Source organism: Mizuhopecten yessoensis, unplaced genomic scaffold (genome assembly GCF_002113885.1).
Source record: "Mizuhopecten yessoensis strain PY_sf001 unplaced genomic scaffold, ASM211388v2 scaffold3151, whole genome shotgun sequence".
Taxonomy (NCBI): Eukaryota; Metazoa; Mollusca; class Bivalvia; order Pectinida; family Pectinidae; genus Mizuhopecten; species Mizuhopecten yessoensis.
In genome coordinates, this window is record NW_018404901.1 from 403477 (window position 1) to 417602 (window position 14126).

The following is a 14126-nucleotide window of genomic DNA, read 5'->3' on the forward strand; positions in this document are numbered from 1 at the left end:
TAATATTACACTACTGGCCGTATTCTATAAAACTTCCTCAACACCTACCCCTTGACAGTCTGGTTGTAACAGGTGATTCGTACATCGGTAGATACAATGATAATATTACACTACTGGCCGTATTCTATAAAACTTCCTCAACACCTACCCCTTGACAGTCTGGTTGTAACAGGTGATTCGTACGTTGGTACTGATGATACAGTAGGAATTCAACACATTCACCATCTTGGCAAACTCCTTCTTGATGTTCCGCTGGAACTCCTTATGTCGCACGGGCAGCGTGGAGAAAATATTCTGAAGGGTCACGGTGGTTCCGACCTTGAAGAAACAAAACCTGTGCTGGTAAGGTCACACATCATTTCAAGCTACTTAAGACTTAGAGACAGAAATATGTTTGTGATAAATGATCTGTAAGTATGTGGAATTTTAAGTCATGGACGTCATGTTCTGCCTATGTTCATTAATCTGTTATTTTGTACACAGTTGATTCACAGGAAGAATGTCATAAACATTCAGATACAGTCACTATCACTATCAGTCTGTCCCACTATCAGTCTGTCCCTCTATCAGTCTGACCCTCTATCAGTCTGTCCCTCTATCAGTCTGTCCCTCTATCAGTCAGTCCCTCTGTCAGTCTATTCCACTATCAGTCTGTCCCACTATCTGTCTGTCACACTATCAGTCTGTTCCTCTATCAGTCTGTCCCTCTATCAGCCTGTCCCTCTATCAGTCTGTCCCTCTATCAGTCTACTCCACTATCAGTCTGTCCCACTATCAGTCTGTCCCTCTATCAGTCTGTCCCTCTATCAGTCTGTCCCTCTATCAGTCTGTCACACTATCAGTCTGTCCCACTATCAGTCTATCCCTCTATCAGTCTATTCCACTATCAGTCTGTCCCACTATCAGTCTGTCCAACTATCAGTCTATCCCACTATCAGTCTGTTCCATTATCAGTCTGTCCCTGTATAAGTCTGTCCCTCTATCAGTGTGGACATAGTATCAGTCTGTCCCTCTATCAGTCTGTTCCATTATCAGTCTGTCCCTCTATCAGTGTGGACACACTATCAGTCTGTCCCTGTATAAGTCTGTCCCTCTATCAGTGTGGACACACTATCAGTCTGTCCAATCAGTCTGTCCTCTATCAGTCTGTCCCTCTATCAGTCTGTCCCTCTTCCAGTCTGTTCCAATATCAACCTGTCCCTCTTCCAGTGTTTCACACTATCAGCCTGTCCCTCTATCAGTGTGGACACACTAACAGTCTGTTCCTGTATAAGTCTGTCCCTCTATCAGTGTGGACACACTATCAGTCTGTCCCTGTATCAGTGTAGACACACTATCAGTCTGTCCCTGTATAAGTCTGTCCCTCTATCAGTTTAGACACACTATCAGTCTGTCCCTCTATCAGTCAGTCCTTCAATCAGTCTGTCACTCTATCAGTCTGTCACGCTATCAGTCTGTCCCATTATCAACCTGTCCATCTATCAGTGTTTAACACTATCAGTCTGTCCCTCTTTCAGTCTGTTCCACTATCAGTCTGTCACAAAATCAGTCTCGTCACAAAATCAGTCTGTCCCACTATCAGTCTGTCCCTCTATCAGTGTGGACACACTATCAGTCTGTCCCTCTATCAGTCTGTCCTTCTATCAGTCTGTCCTCTATCAGTCTGTCACACTATCAGTCTGTCCCTCTTCCAGTGTTTCACACTATCAGTGTGGACACCCTATCAGTCTGTCCCTCTATCAGTGTGGACACCCTATCAGTTTGTCCCTCTATCAGTCAGTCCTTCAATCAGTCTGTCACTCTATCAGTCTGTCACGCTATCAGTCTGTCACAAAATCAGCCACTATCAGTCTGTCCCTGTATAAGTCTTTCCCTCTATCAGTGTGGACACACTATCAGTCTGTCCCTGTATAAGTCTTTCCCTGTATCAGTGTGGACACACTATCAGTCTGTCCCTGTATAAGTCTGTCCCTCTATCAGTCTGTCCCTCTTCCAGTGTTTCACACTATCAGTCTGTCCCTCTATCAGTGTGGACACCCTATCAGTCTGTCCTCTATCAGTCTGTCACACTATCAGTCTGTCCCTCTATCAGTCTGTCCCTCTTCCAGTGTTTCACACTATCAGTCTGTCACTCCATCAGTGTGGACACCCTATCAGTCTGTCCCTCTATCAGTGTGGACACACTATCAGTCTGTCCCTCTATCAGTCTGTCCCTCTATCAGTGTGGACACCCTATCAGCCTGTCCTCTATCAGTCTGTCACACTATCAGTCTGTCCCTCTTCCAGTGTTTCACACTATCAGTCTGTCCCTCTACCAGTGTGGACACCCTATCAGTCTGTCCTCTATCAGGCTGTCACACTATCAGTCTGTCCCTCTATCAGTCTGTCCTTCTATCAGTCTGTCCTCTATCAGTCTGTCACACTATGAGTCTGTCCCTCTATCAGTCTGTCCCTCTTCCAGTGTTTCACACTATCAGTCTGTCCCTCTACCAGTGTGGACACCCTATCAGTCTGTCCTCTATCGGTCTGTCACACTATCAGTCTGTCCCTCTATCAGTCTGTCCTTCTATCAGTCTGTCCTCTATCAGTCTGTCACACTATCAGTCTGTCCCTCTTCCAGTGTTTCACACTATCAGTCTGTCCCTCTACCAGTGTGGACACCCTATCAGTCTGTCCTCTATCAGGCTGTCACACTATCAGTCTGTCCCTCTATCAGTCTGTCCCTCTTACAGTGTTTCACACTATCAGTCTGTCACTCCATCAGTGTGGACTCCCTATCAGTCTGTCCCTCTATCAGTCTGTCCTTCTATGAGTGTGGACACCCTATCAGTCTGTCCCTCTATCAGTGTTGACACCCTATCAGTCTGTCCCTCTATCAGTGTGGACCCCCTATCAGTCTGTCCCTCTATCAGTCTGTCCCTCTTCCAGTGTTTCACACTATCAGTGTGGACACCCTATCAGTCTGTCCCTCTATCAGTGTTGACACCCTATCAGTCTGTCCCTCTATCAGTGTGGATACCCTATCAGTCTGTCCCTCTATCAGTCAGTCCTTCTATCAGTGTGGACCCCCTATCAGTCTGTCCCTCTATCAGTCTGTCCTTCTATGAGTGTGGACACCCTATCAGTCTGTCCCTCTATCAGTGGGGACACCCTATCAGTCTGTCCCTCTATCAGTGTTGACACCCTATCAGTCTGTCCCTCTATCAGTGTGGACACCCTATCAGTTTGTCCCTCTATCAGTCAGTCCTTCAATCAGTCTGTCATTCTATCAGTCTGTCACGCTATCAGTCTGTCACAAAATCAGTCTGTCCCACTATCAACCTGTCCATCTATCAGTGTTTAACACTATCAGTCTGTCCCTCTTTCAGTCTGTCACACTATTAGTCTGTCACAAAATCAGTCTGTTCCACTATCAGCCTGTCCCTCTTCCAGTGTTTCACACTATCAGCCTGTCCCACTATCAGTATCTCCCTCTATCAATCTGTCCCACTATCAGTATGTGTATCTATCAGTCTGTCCCACTATCAGTATGTCCCTATATCAGTGTCCTATTATCAATTTATCTTACTATCAATCTGTCCCACTATCAGTATGTCCCTATATCAGTCTGTCCCACTATCAGTGTCCTACTATCAATCTGTCCCACTATCAGTTTATCTTACTATCAGGTTGTCTTTTTTTTTATTAGTCTGCCCACTATCAGTCTTTTCCCCTTTCAGTCTGTTCCACTTCAAGTGTGTCCCACTGTGTCTGGCCTGAGCTGTCTACACTGACCAGTAACTACCTGTCTGGCCTGAGCTGTCCACACTGACCAGTACCTACCTGTCTGACCTGAGCTGTCCACACTGACTAGTACCTACCTGTCTGGCCTGAGCTGTCCACATTGACCAGTACCTACCTGTCTGGCCTGAGCTGTCCACACTGACCAGTACCTACCTGTCTGGCCTGAGCTGTCCACACTGACCAGTACCTACCTGTCTGGCCTGAGCTGTCCACATTGACCAGTACCTACCTGTCTGGCCTGAGCTGTCCACACTGACCAGTACCTACCTGTCTGGCCTGAGCTGTCCACATTGACCAGTACCTACCTGTCTGGCCTGAGCTGTCCACACTGACCAGTACCTACCTGTCTGGCCTGAGCTGTCCACATTGACCAGTACCTACCTGTCTGGCCTGAGCTGTCCACATTGACCAGTACCTACCTGTCTGGCCTGAGCTGTCCACACTGACCAGTACCTACCTGTCTGGCCTGAGCTGTCTTCTGTGAAATTTTGCCATTATGGTCAAACTCCAATTTCGTCCCTACATCTGAACTTGAGTGTCTGGTCACTACAGTCAGTCCACTGTCAGGGCACAAAAAAAACATCAACACAACATATCATGTGTAAAGGAAGGGAGACAACTCTGTATTAAGAAAACATTTATCTCCCTTTATCTAACCCTTCATTGTTGTTCCAGATGGACAAATTCTTGCAAATAAAATAAACATTTTTACTTTACAATTTACTGAAATTATTTCTTCTCTTTCAGTTACACACAATTTTTTTAAGGATGAATTTGATTTTTCTTGCCATTGTCAGAAATGGTTCTGTTTCATTATGAAATGTTGATTTTGGGAAACAAACTCAGAGCAGTGATAAAATAATTCAAAGACAATAACAAGGCTCTTAGACTTATGTCTTCATTATTTCAAAACATGGATCCAAATTTTTTATAAGATAATCATTTTTTCATTCTTGCAACTTCTAAACTCTGCAGAATATAAAACACTCCCAATAAACCTAAAGTACAACCAAATTATTACTAACTTGATTTTGAACCCTGCAAGTTTTTCATTGATACTTTCCCTGATAGAAACCTTAACCTACCCACCTTAACGCACACAAAGAGCTCAAAGCCTCTCCTCGAAATCCAAAAGTTTCCACGCCTACAAGGTCAGAAAAGTCCTGCAGTTTGGAGGTGTGATGCTTCAAGGCTGGGAACAAGATAAACAAAAAATATTTATGTTTTTGGTCCCAAGTAGCAAATGATATATATGTTACATAGAAGTATCAAACATCTCTACATGAACAGTCTATTTCAGCTGCGATATTATAAGGGGAAGACAACAATATGGGATATTGTATTTACAATACTTACATCAATCAAAGTGAGAAGTAACAGAATTGTGCAGAAAGCAACTTAGTTGATAACTGTTTTTAAGTCTGACAAAGCAATGTAGGGAGGTATAGATTTGATGACTGTTTTGAACTATTACCCTTAAGCTATTGCTAACTTACTGAGTCCTTCGAAATTCTTCTCCTCCACACCCGATCCATTATCAACGACTTCCACCAATTGGCTTCCATAGTCTCGTAATTTTACTTCTGAATAAAGAACACCAATAAAATATAAAACTTTCAATTCAAAACTTCAACAAAAACTAGTCTAAAATACATTGAAGGCACTACTTTTGATATAAGGAGATAATTTAACAGTTTCATATACAAGGGGAGAAAATAGTCACACAAATATAAAATCAGGCCTTCGTGGCCAATCCTGGCAATAGTGCACCATTTTTAAGCTATAATAAGTCTACAAGCATAAGTCTCCTGTATACTTACCTACAGTAGTAACACCAGTGTTGATGTTAATCTCTACAAGTCTCCTGTATACTTACCTACAGTAGTAACACTGATGTTGATGTCATTCTCTACAAGTCTCCTGTATACTTACCTACAGTAGTAACACTGGTGTTGATGTTATTCTCTACAACTCTCCTCTATACTTACTTACAGTAGTAACTCCTGTATACTTACCTACAGTAGTAATCCCGGTGTTGATGTTATTCTCTACAAGTCTCCTATATACTTACCTACAGTAGTAACTCCTGTATACTTACCTACAGTAGTAATCCCGGTGTTGATGTTATTCTCTACAAGTCTCCTATATACTTACCTACAGTAGTAACTCCTGTATACTTACCTACAGTAGTAATCCCGGTGTTGATGTTATTCTCTACAAGTCTCCTATATACTTACCTACAGTAGTAACTCCTGTATACTTACCTACAGTAGTAACACCAGTGTTGTTGTTATTCACTACAAGTCTCCTGTATACTTACCTACAGTAGTAACACCAGTGTTGTTGTTATTCTCTACAAGTCTCCTGTATACTCACCTACAGTAGTAACTCCAGTGTTGATGTTAATCTCTACAAGTCTCCTGTATACTTACCTCTAGTAGTAACCCCAGTGTTGATGTTATTCTCTACAAGTCTCCTGTATACTTCCCTACAGTAGTAACACTGGTGTTGATGTTATTCTCTACAACTCTCCTCTATACTTACTTACAGTAGTAACTCCTGTATACTTACCTACAGTAGTAACACCAGTGTTGTTGTTATTCTGTACATGTCTCCTGTATACTTACCTACAGTAGTAACACCAGTGTTGATGTTATTCTCTACAAGTCTCCTGTATACTTCCCTACAGTAGTAACACTGGTGTTGATGTTATTCTCTACAACTCTCCTCTATACTTACTTACAGTAGTAACTCCTGTATACTTACCTACAGTAGTAACACCAGTGTTGTTGTTATTCACTACAAGTCTCCTGTATACTTACCTACAGTAGTAACTCCTGTATACTTACCTACAGTAGTAACACCAGTGTTGTTGTTATTCTGTACATGTCTCCTGTATACTTACCTACAGTAGTAACACCAGTGTTGTTGTTATTCACTACAAGTCTCCTGTATACTTACCTACAGTAGTAACACTGGTGTTGATGTTATTCTCTACAAGTCTCCTGTATACTTCCCTACAGTAGTAACACTGGTGTTGATGTTATTCTCTACAACTCTCCTCTATACTTACTTACAGTAGTAACTCCTGTATACTTACCTACAGTAGTAATACCAGTGTTGATGTCATTCTCTACAAGTCTCCTGTATACTTAATTACCTACAGTAGTAACACCAGTGTTGATGTTAATCTCTACATGTCTCCTGTATACTTACCTACAGTAGTAACACCAGTGTTGTTGTTATTCACTACAAGTCTCCTGTATACTTACCTACAGTAGTAATACCAGTGTTGATGTCATTCTCTACAAGTCTCCTGTATACTTAATTACCTACAGTAGTAACACCAGTGTTGATGTTATGCTCTACAAGTCTCCTGTATACTTACCTACAGTAGTAACACCAGTGTTGTTGTTATTCACTACAAGTCTCCTGTATACTTACCTACAGTAGTAACACCAGTGTTGATGTTACTATCAAGTTAGAATCTACAAGTCTCCTGTACACTAACCTACAGTAGTAGCACCAGCATCAATGCTATTTTCAATGAGTTCCTTGACTGCTGTAGCCAATGTCAGTACCACTTGCCCCGAGCAGATTCTGTGGACAGATCCCTTGTCTATGGCCTTGATGGTCCCAGCCAGGGCCGTCTGCTCTTCACCACTATTAGTAACAAAGTATTTTTTGTATTAGTAATCGAGGAATAAATGTATTACACATACCAGGATGATAGTTCAAAAAGAATACAGGCTATGTAAACTTAACTTCTGCAGTAAAAAAAAGTCTGAATGATTGGATGAAATTCCATCTATTTCAGGAGTACAGAAAAGTTTGCTATAAAACACATACATCTGAAAATAAGTTTGTTGGCACAGGTACATAAGAGTAATATACTGTACTGACCTCAGCAAGAATAATTGGAGAGGAGGACGACACATGTTTACATATATGTGTAGCGTAACTGGACTGGGTCGATCGTCACCAACCAGGTATCTCACTTGGTAGGGCGCCGATATAGAGTTCGCAGGGTCCTTAATTTGAACCTCAGTCTCAGCGTGCATTTTTCCTCTCTTGTTACAGTGGCACCTGTGATTAACCCTTGTTTCAAGCATTTGGTGTTGGAGATCCGGACATGGGTTGTAAATAGTTGTGTCTTTGGGGGCAAAGACTAAGAAAAAGGAGAGAATGTAGTGGAACTGTACTGGGTCGAATGTTGGCAACCAGGTAGCTCAATTTGCTGAGCATCCGTCTAGAGTTTGGAGGGTCCTGGGTTCGGACCCCAGTTTGGCCGTGCATATATACATATGTAGTTAACGTAATCAAACGTTTTCCTCCTCTCCGATCTCCCTCAATCAACAGGTGCTGGACACACTAATGTGATGTGTACAGTACTGAGTATATACTATATATACACATCATATTATTGTGTCCAACACCTGTGCCTCATACTAGAATTGATCATGAGTGTCTGTCATAAAACCCAGGACCTCCGGAATCAGAACTCTTAACAACGATTCAGACAACATAAAAACAACTATATAGAGACAAACATGTTATTCCTTCAAATATAACATTTCACTCAAACTACAATTTACATCTCGTTTAGATTTATTTCACTATAAGTAAGCTTACCATTCGGAGTCCATTTTAATCCTAGCTATCCGAGTATCGTAATCAATTTCTTGGCGGGTAAACAGTTTGTAGCTGGTAGTGTGTTAAGTCACGACATCGCAATTCTGTTTGTGGGGGACAAATCAGAGTAATTTAAACTAAGCAATCGTGTTAAAAAGCAATCAAATAGCTACTCAATCAAATCGTAACATCTTTAAGAGTTGTCATTGAGCAACACGTCCAAAAGATGCAATTTTTTAAACTGAAACTCTCGACTCCTCGACTCCTCGACTCGCTTGCGAACGGAAGTTTACACGAGCTACTAAAATCCGTGCCGGAATACTCACTAAATTCCGGAAACTGCACACATCCAAGATCTTTTCATGAATTTCGGATTTTCTTAAATGCCATCCTGAATAAATGAATTTTAATCACTTTTTTAATAATCAATAATCAGAAAGATTGATACACATCACATTTTTTCTGGTGGTCACAGATATTCTTTTTTGTTTTATGTATACATTCAACCCAAAATACCAAAACATATAGATCTACGCAAAACTCAAAACTTTTGCCAACATTTGGTATCCGAATTTCAAATTTCCTTCCATATACAGATTTTAAACCTATTATTCGAATAGCCATTCAAAATGAACGGCAGCAACAATTTTGTTAAAGTACAAACTTAAAATATTTGATCCCAGTTGGAAAGATCGTAGAGAGGATCGAAATTGTCCTCGCTCGGCTCAGTACTGGACATACATATCCTACTCATTCGTACCTTTTAAAACGAGACGATCCACCTTCATGCCACGCATATGACACTCCTTTTACAGTGGAACATTTTTTTAACAGAATGTACCGATTTTAAACACATTCGTGATAACTACTTTCGATTCCCGGATATGAAAACTCTTTTCAGTTCCGTGGACTCGAAGACATTATTAATCTATTTGAAAGACGTCGGTCTATTCTATAGAATCTGATGCCTTTTAAACCACCTTACCCTTTTTGACGTTATATATATCACATAGTCCATATCATCTATTCGTTATCTCTTTTAATATTTTAACCCCCGTTTTATTTTAATTGTCTACACATACAATGCGAATGGTTTTAAAATTAACCTTTTTATCTGATTTTATCTTTGCTTCTCACATGATTGTTTAACAAATGAAATAAATAAATAAATCACCATGGCCCTAAATGACCGCAGCCGTCGATGGGCCGTTAAACCCAAACAAACAAACAAACAGGTCAAGTTAAGAAATAAAATGATACGGTGACCATGCAGTACTTGTGTGTCTAATCATATTGTGTATTTGGTATGCCGTTTTGTAATTTATTCATAAAATGAGATATCATTAGTTCAGTATTATGATATATTGGGTTTATTTGACAAAATTGAAATATTCAGATAAATCGAACTTTTTTTAATGCCATTTTTTTGCCAATTTGCATATGGAGATATTAAAAAGGAAAAGAAGGACACATTGCTAATAAGCACAACAAACAGATCGTCATTGTCGTAAACAATGATCATGTCTACACTGCATCATAGTCGCCTTTTGGTTAAAACGTTGTGGATAAACTTTTTTTTGTAATTGTTTATTTTTCACAATTGTTTACATAATATTTCAGACACGACAAAAGCACACATTCACACAAACATAAACTCAAACTATCTCAATGTATGTACCGTCATCAGCATCATCGTCATCAGCATCATCATCATCATCATCATCATCATCATCATCATCATCATCATCATCATCATCATCATCATCATCATCATCATTATCGTTTTATCATCATATTTCAACATCATCGCTATCGTCATTATCATCATCGCTATCATGATTATCATCATCGCTATCATCATTATCATCATCGCTATCATCTATTCTTCAACATTATCATCATCAACAAGGGCACCATTGTCATAATTGTGAAAAAGCCAGGAAGAATTCTCATTATGTTCACCCCTTCCCCCACCCCCCTCCCCCACCCCCACACACACATACTCTCTCACACACACACACACACCAACAAACACACACACACACACACACACACTCACACACACACTTACATTCAACTTGCACGCTCATACCTACAGCTTGATACCAAATTAAGGAAGAAAAAAACATTGACAAAAGCAGACTGAGAGACAGAAGACAGAGACAGACAAACTCATAATGTATTATACAATATAGATATGTATGCCTTATACATACAATATAGATATATATGCCTTATACATACAATATAGATATATATGCCTTATACATACAATATAGATATTTATGCCTTATACATACAATATAGATATTTATGCCTTATACATACAATATAGATATTTATGCCTTATACATACAATATAGATATGTATGCCTTATACATACAATATGGATATGTATGCCTTACACATACAAAATAGATATGTATGTCTTATACATACAATATATATATATATGCCTTATACATACAATATAGATATGTATGTCTTATACATACAATATAGATATATATGCCTTATACATACAATATAGATATTTATGCCTTATACATACAATATAGATATGTATGTCTTATACATACAATATAGATATGATGATCTATATAGGGAAGTGGTAAGTCACCGGGTATGGATCAGTTTTTGAACGAAAATATCAAATATCTACCTAATGAAGCACGTCTAGTAATATGTAAACTGTTTAACCTTATTTTTAACTCTGGAGTGATCCCTGAATCCTGGACAATTGGGATAACAAAACCAATTTATAAGAAAAAGGGTGACCCTAAAGACCCAGATAATTACCAGGGTATCACACTGATAAGTTGTCTCGGGAAACTGTTTACACATATTTTGAACAACAGGGTTAATGACTACTCAGATAAAAAATAATATAATCTCTCCTAATCAAGCAGGTTTCCGTAAAGGTCACTCCACGGTTGACAATATTTTTGTATTGCACACGCTGTTATCTTTATATTTGGCCAGTAACAAAAAACTGTATACGACTTTTATCGATTTTAGAAAAGCGTTTGATACGGTTTGGAGAGTAGGACTATTCAGAAAATTATATAAAAGCAAAATTAGAGGCAAATGCTTTTCTATTATCAAAAACATGTATGAAAATATAAAAACATGTGCAGAATTAAAAAACACCAAGTCTGAGTTATTTCCTTGTCTAGTTGGTGTAAGGCAGTGCGAAAATCTTTCCCCTTTTTATTTTCTATCTACCTTAATGACATGGAAGACTTTTTAGAGCTAATAGTTCACTTCCCTTAGAACAATTGAAAGATAAATTTCAGACTGAGCTGAATATGTGTGTGGATCTTTTTGTCCTGTTATACGCTGACGATACAATTCTTCTTTCTGATTCTGCTGAAGGTTTGCGAAATGCTCTTAACGTTTTTTTCAGAAATACTGTGATATATGGAAATTAGAAGTTGATGTGAAGAAAACAAAAGTACTTGTATTCTGCAAACGCAAATCTAATCATAACCATGTATTTAGAATTAACGGTTAAGTTATAGAAGAGGTGGACAATTTTAGCTATCTGGGTGTGACATTTAATTACAATGGTAGCTTTTTGAAATGTAAATGAAAGCTTTGTGAACAAGCCCAAACATCCATTTTTTCTGTGTATCGTAATATAAAAAATCAACATCTTCCGATAGACTTGCAACTTAAATTATTTCATACCCTAGTTAGTCCTACATTGTTATATGGCTATGAAATATGGGGTTACGAAAATATCAAAATAGTAGAACAAACTCATTTGAAATTTTTGCAGTACACTGTCAAACAAACTGTTATTGATCAATTTTTACAAAGATGGCATGCAAACATTCAAAATTCATCTCGAGGAGAACTCTATGGTAGCTTTAAGAAGAAACATGAACTTGAGCCTTATTTGACTCGCCTTTCTGAAAAAAAACCAGATCAATATTATGCAAATTTAGATGTTCTAATATAAAATTTCCCATTGAAACGGGTATAGGTGGCATAATATTCAAAAACAAGACCGAAAATGCACTCTATGTAAAAATGAGCTAGGCGACGAATTTCATTATTTATTCAAATGTACATTTAATAATTGTAGAGCTTACGAGAAAAATATATTCCTCTGTATTATAGAAAAAATCCGTCTCAAATCAAAATAAGTGGTCTGTTGTCATTTTGTAACAAGACAGTATTAAATGGAATTTGTCTTTTGTTGGAAAAAAATAACAAACTGTTGTAATATGTATCATGATTACTGTTTTGCGAACTTGCCATCCATTTTGTCATCACATGTGTATTATTATACTCTGATACCTCATGTTGTACATTTTAATGTATCTGAGGAAAAACAATAAACTTGTAAAAACTTGTAAACTTGGTATTCCCAAATAATACATAAATTACATAAAGGACTGGTGACTAACTTTTGCTCATTCGGCACACCTCGGCAGATTCCGGTACCCTACATCTAGAAAATCTGCCGAGGTGTGCCGAATGTAACTTTGCTCTAAAAAGTCTGGAATTAGTAATTAAAATGTGATGAGATATCCAGTACTGAAGCCACTGAAGTTTAGTATTGTTTGTTGTCTGAAATGTCATTTTATAAGAAAACGAATTCCCCAGATAGTTAGTTCGAACTGTTCCCCCCACTTAGCTTTGCCCGTTGGTTCCCTCATGTGAACAATCGGATTAGATACGTAGAGAATGTAGGATATGATTTAAATCAGATTGCTCATGTGAATAAAGTTAACGGTATAAATACGGAGGCACATCCATCCCGCCGCGCAAATTAGAAAGTTTTTACAGCTAGCGCCACTTGTTTCAGAACGTTGCCTTCTGTATTGCGAGATTACCCACGTTTAAGAGTTGGAGTTTTCTAAGATGATATACGCTTTGATTTAACAAAGAAAAGGGAAAAAATCCGAAATGATTTGAAGGAGTTAGTGGAACAAACAACATAATTATATTATTGTTACATTTCACTAACATAATTATTGTATATCTGTAAAATGATGTCTGCAGAACTTGTAACAAAAATATTTTTTACGGTTTTTCCGTAATTTGTTTTATTTGAGATAAATTCGACATGTAAGGCTTGAGATTTTGCGGTTGGTGTAAAATATCAGGTGCGGTTGTCATTCATGTACAGAAAAACACTTAGACTAAATATATTACCAATACTTCAACCGGTTTAATTATTTACTGTCTAGAACAAATATTGAGTAGGTGGTTTAAAAAGTCTGTCAAAATTATATCATGTTCTTTACTACTAAAAAAAAAGCAAGTTTATTTTCAGTGGTAATCAATTTAAACGTGTCGTCTATTATATTGTCACAGACGGCGTTCGCTCGTATAACTTTAAAACAACGGTATTCTCGGCCATTTTCTTATTACCCCAGTGCTGATCTCACTCATATAAGAATATTGATAACAACAAGGTGTATAGTCTTTCGAGAGATTTTCTGAAACAGGGCATGCGTGAGACGAGCGACGTTGTCTGTGACGTTAACGTTAACGCCCTTTCTGACCCTCCTTTCCAGTTCGTTTCCCGATAAGTGAAAATTGTAGACTGTTTGGTAGACAATTAAGAAGTTGGACAAAATGTGAGGAAGGAAGACACTATGATTTATCGAAAGGTTAATCCCTTGTTCCGTCATTAGGTTTGAGCGACATAGCGAAATGTCTTGTTGTAAATACGGAAGTGTGTGTATTTTTTTCA

General features: G+C 38.6%; 1 protein-coding gene and 1 long non-coding RNA gene across 7 annotated transcripts in view; both read right to left on the reverse strand.

The window, feature by feature from the left end:
• LOC110447079 (mismatch repair endonuclease PMS2-like) overlaps positions 1 to 8697 on the reverse strand; it is a 93819-nt gene extending 85122 nt beyond the window's left edge. For 3 of the 6 annotated variants that reach the window (XM_021492519.1, XM_021492518.1, XM_021492517.1), the window contains exons 1-6: positions 7687 to 7899; positions 7295 to 7446; positions 5280 to 5366; positions 4873 to 4975; positions 4241 to 4343; positions 149 to 318 (exon numbers count right to left, since the gene is read on the reverse strand). In XM_021492519.1, coding sequence (XP_021348194.1) covers positions 149 to 318; positions 4241 to 4343; positions 4873 to 4975; positions 5280 to 5366; positions 7295 to 7446; positions 7687 to 7895 — 824 coding nt within the window. In that variant the 5' untranslated portion in view covers positions 7896 to 7899. Of the gene's footprint in view, positions 1 to 148; positions 319 to 3784; positions 3819 to 4240; positions 4344 to 4872; positions 4976 to 5279; positions 5367 to 5715; positions 5722 to 7294; positions 7447 to 7686; positions 7900 to 8415 lie in introns of those variants that run through there. The other 3 variants (XM_021492520.1, XM_021492522.1, XM_021492521.1) reach the window with 3 other exon arrangements.
• Positions 5561 to 6492, reverse strand: LOC110447081. The gene is made up of 3 exons (XR_002462554.1): positions 6355 to 6492; positions 6048 to 6215; positions 5561 to 5715 (listed from the first exon to the last, which is right to left on the reverse strand). It is a non-coding gene; the product is annotated as an uncharacterized LOC110447081 (long non-coding RNA).
• Positions 8698 to 14126: the final 5429 nt, after the last annotated feature.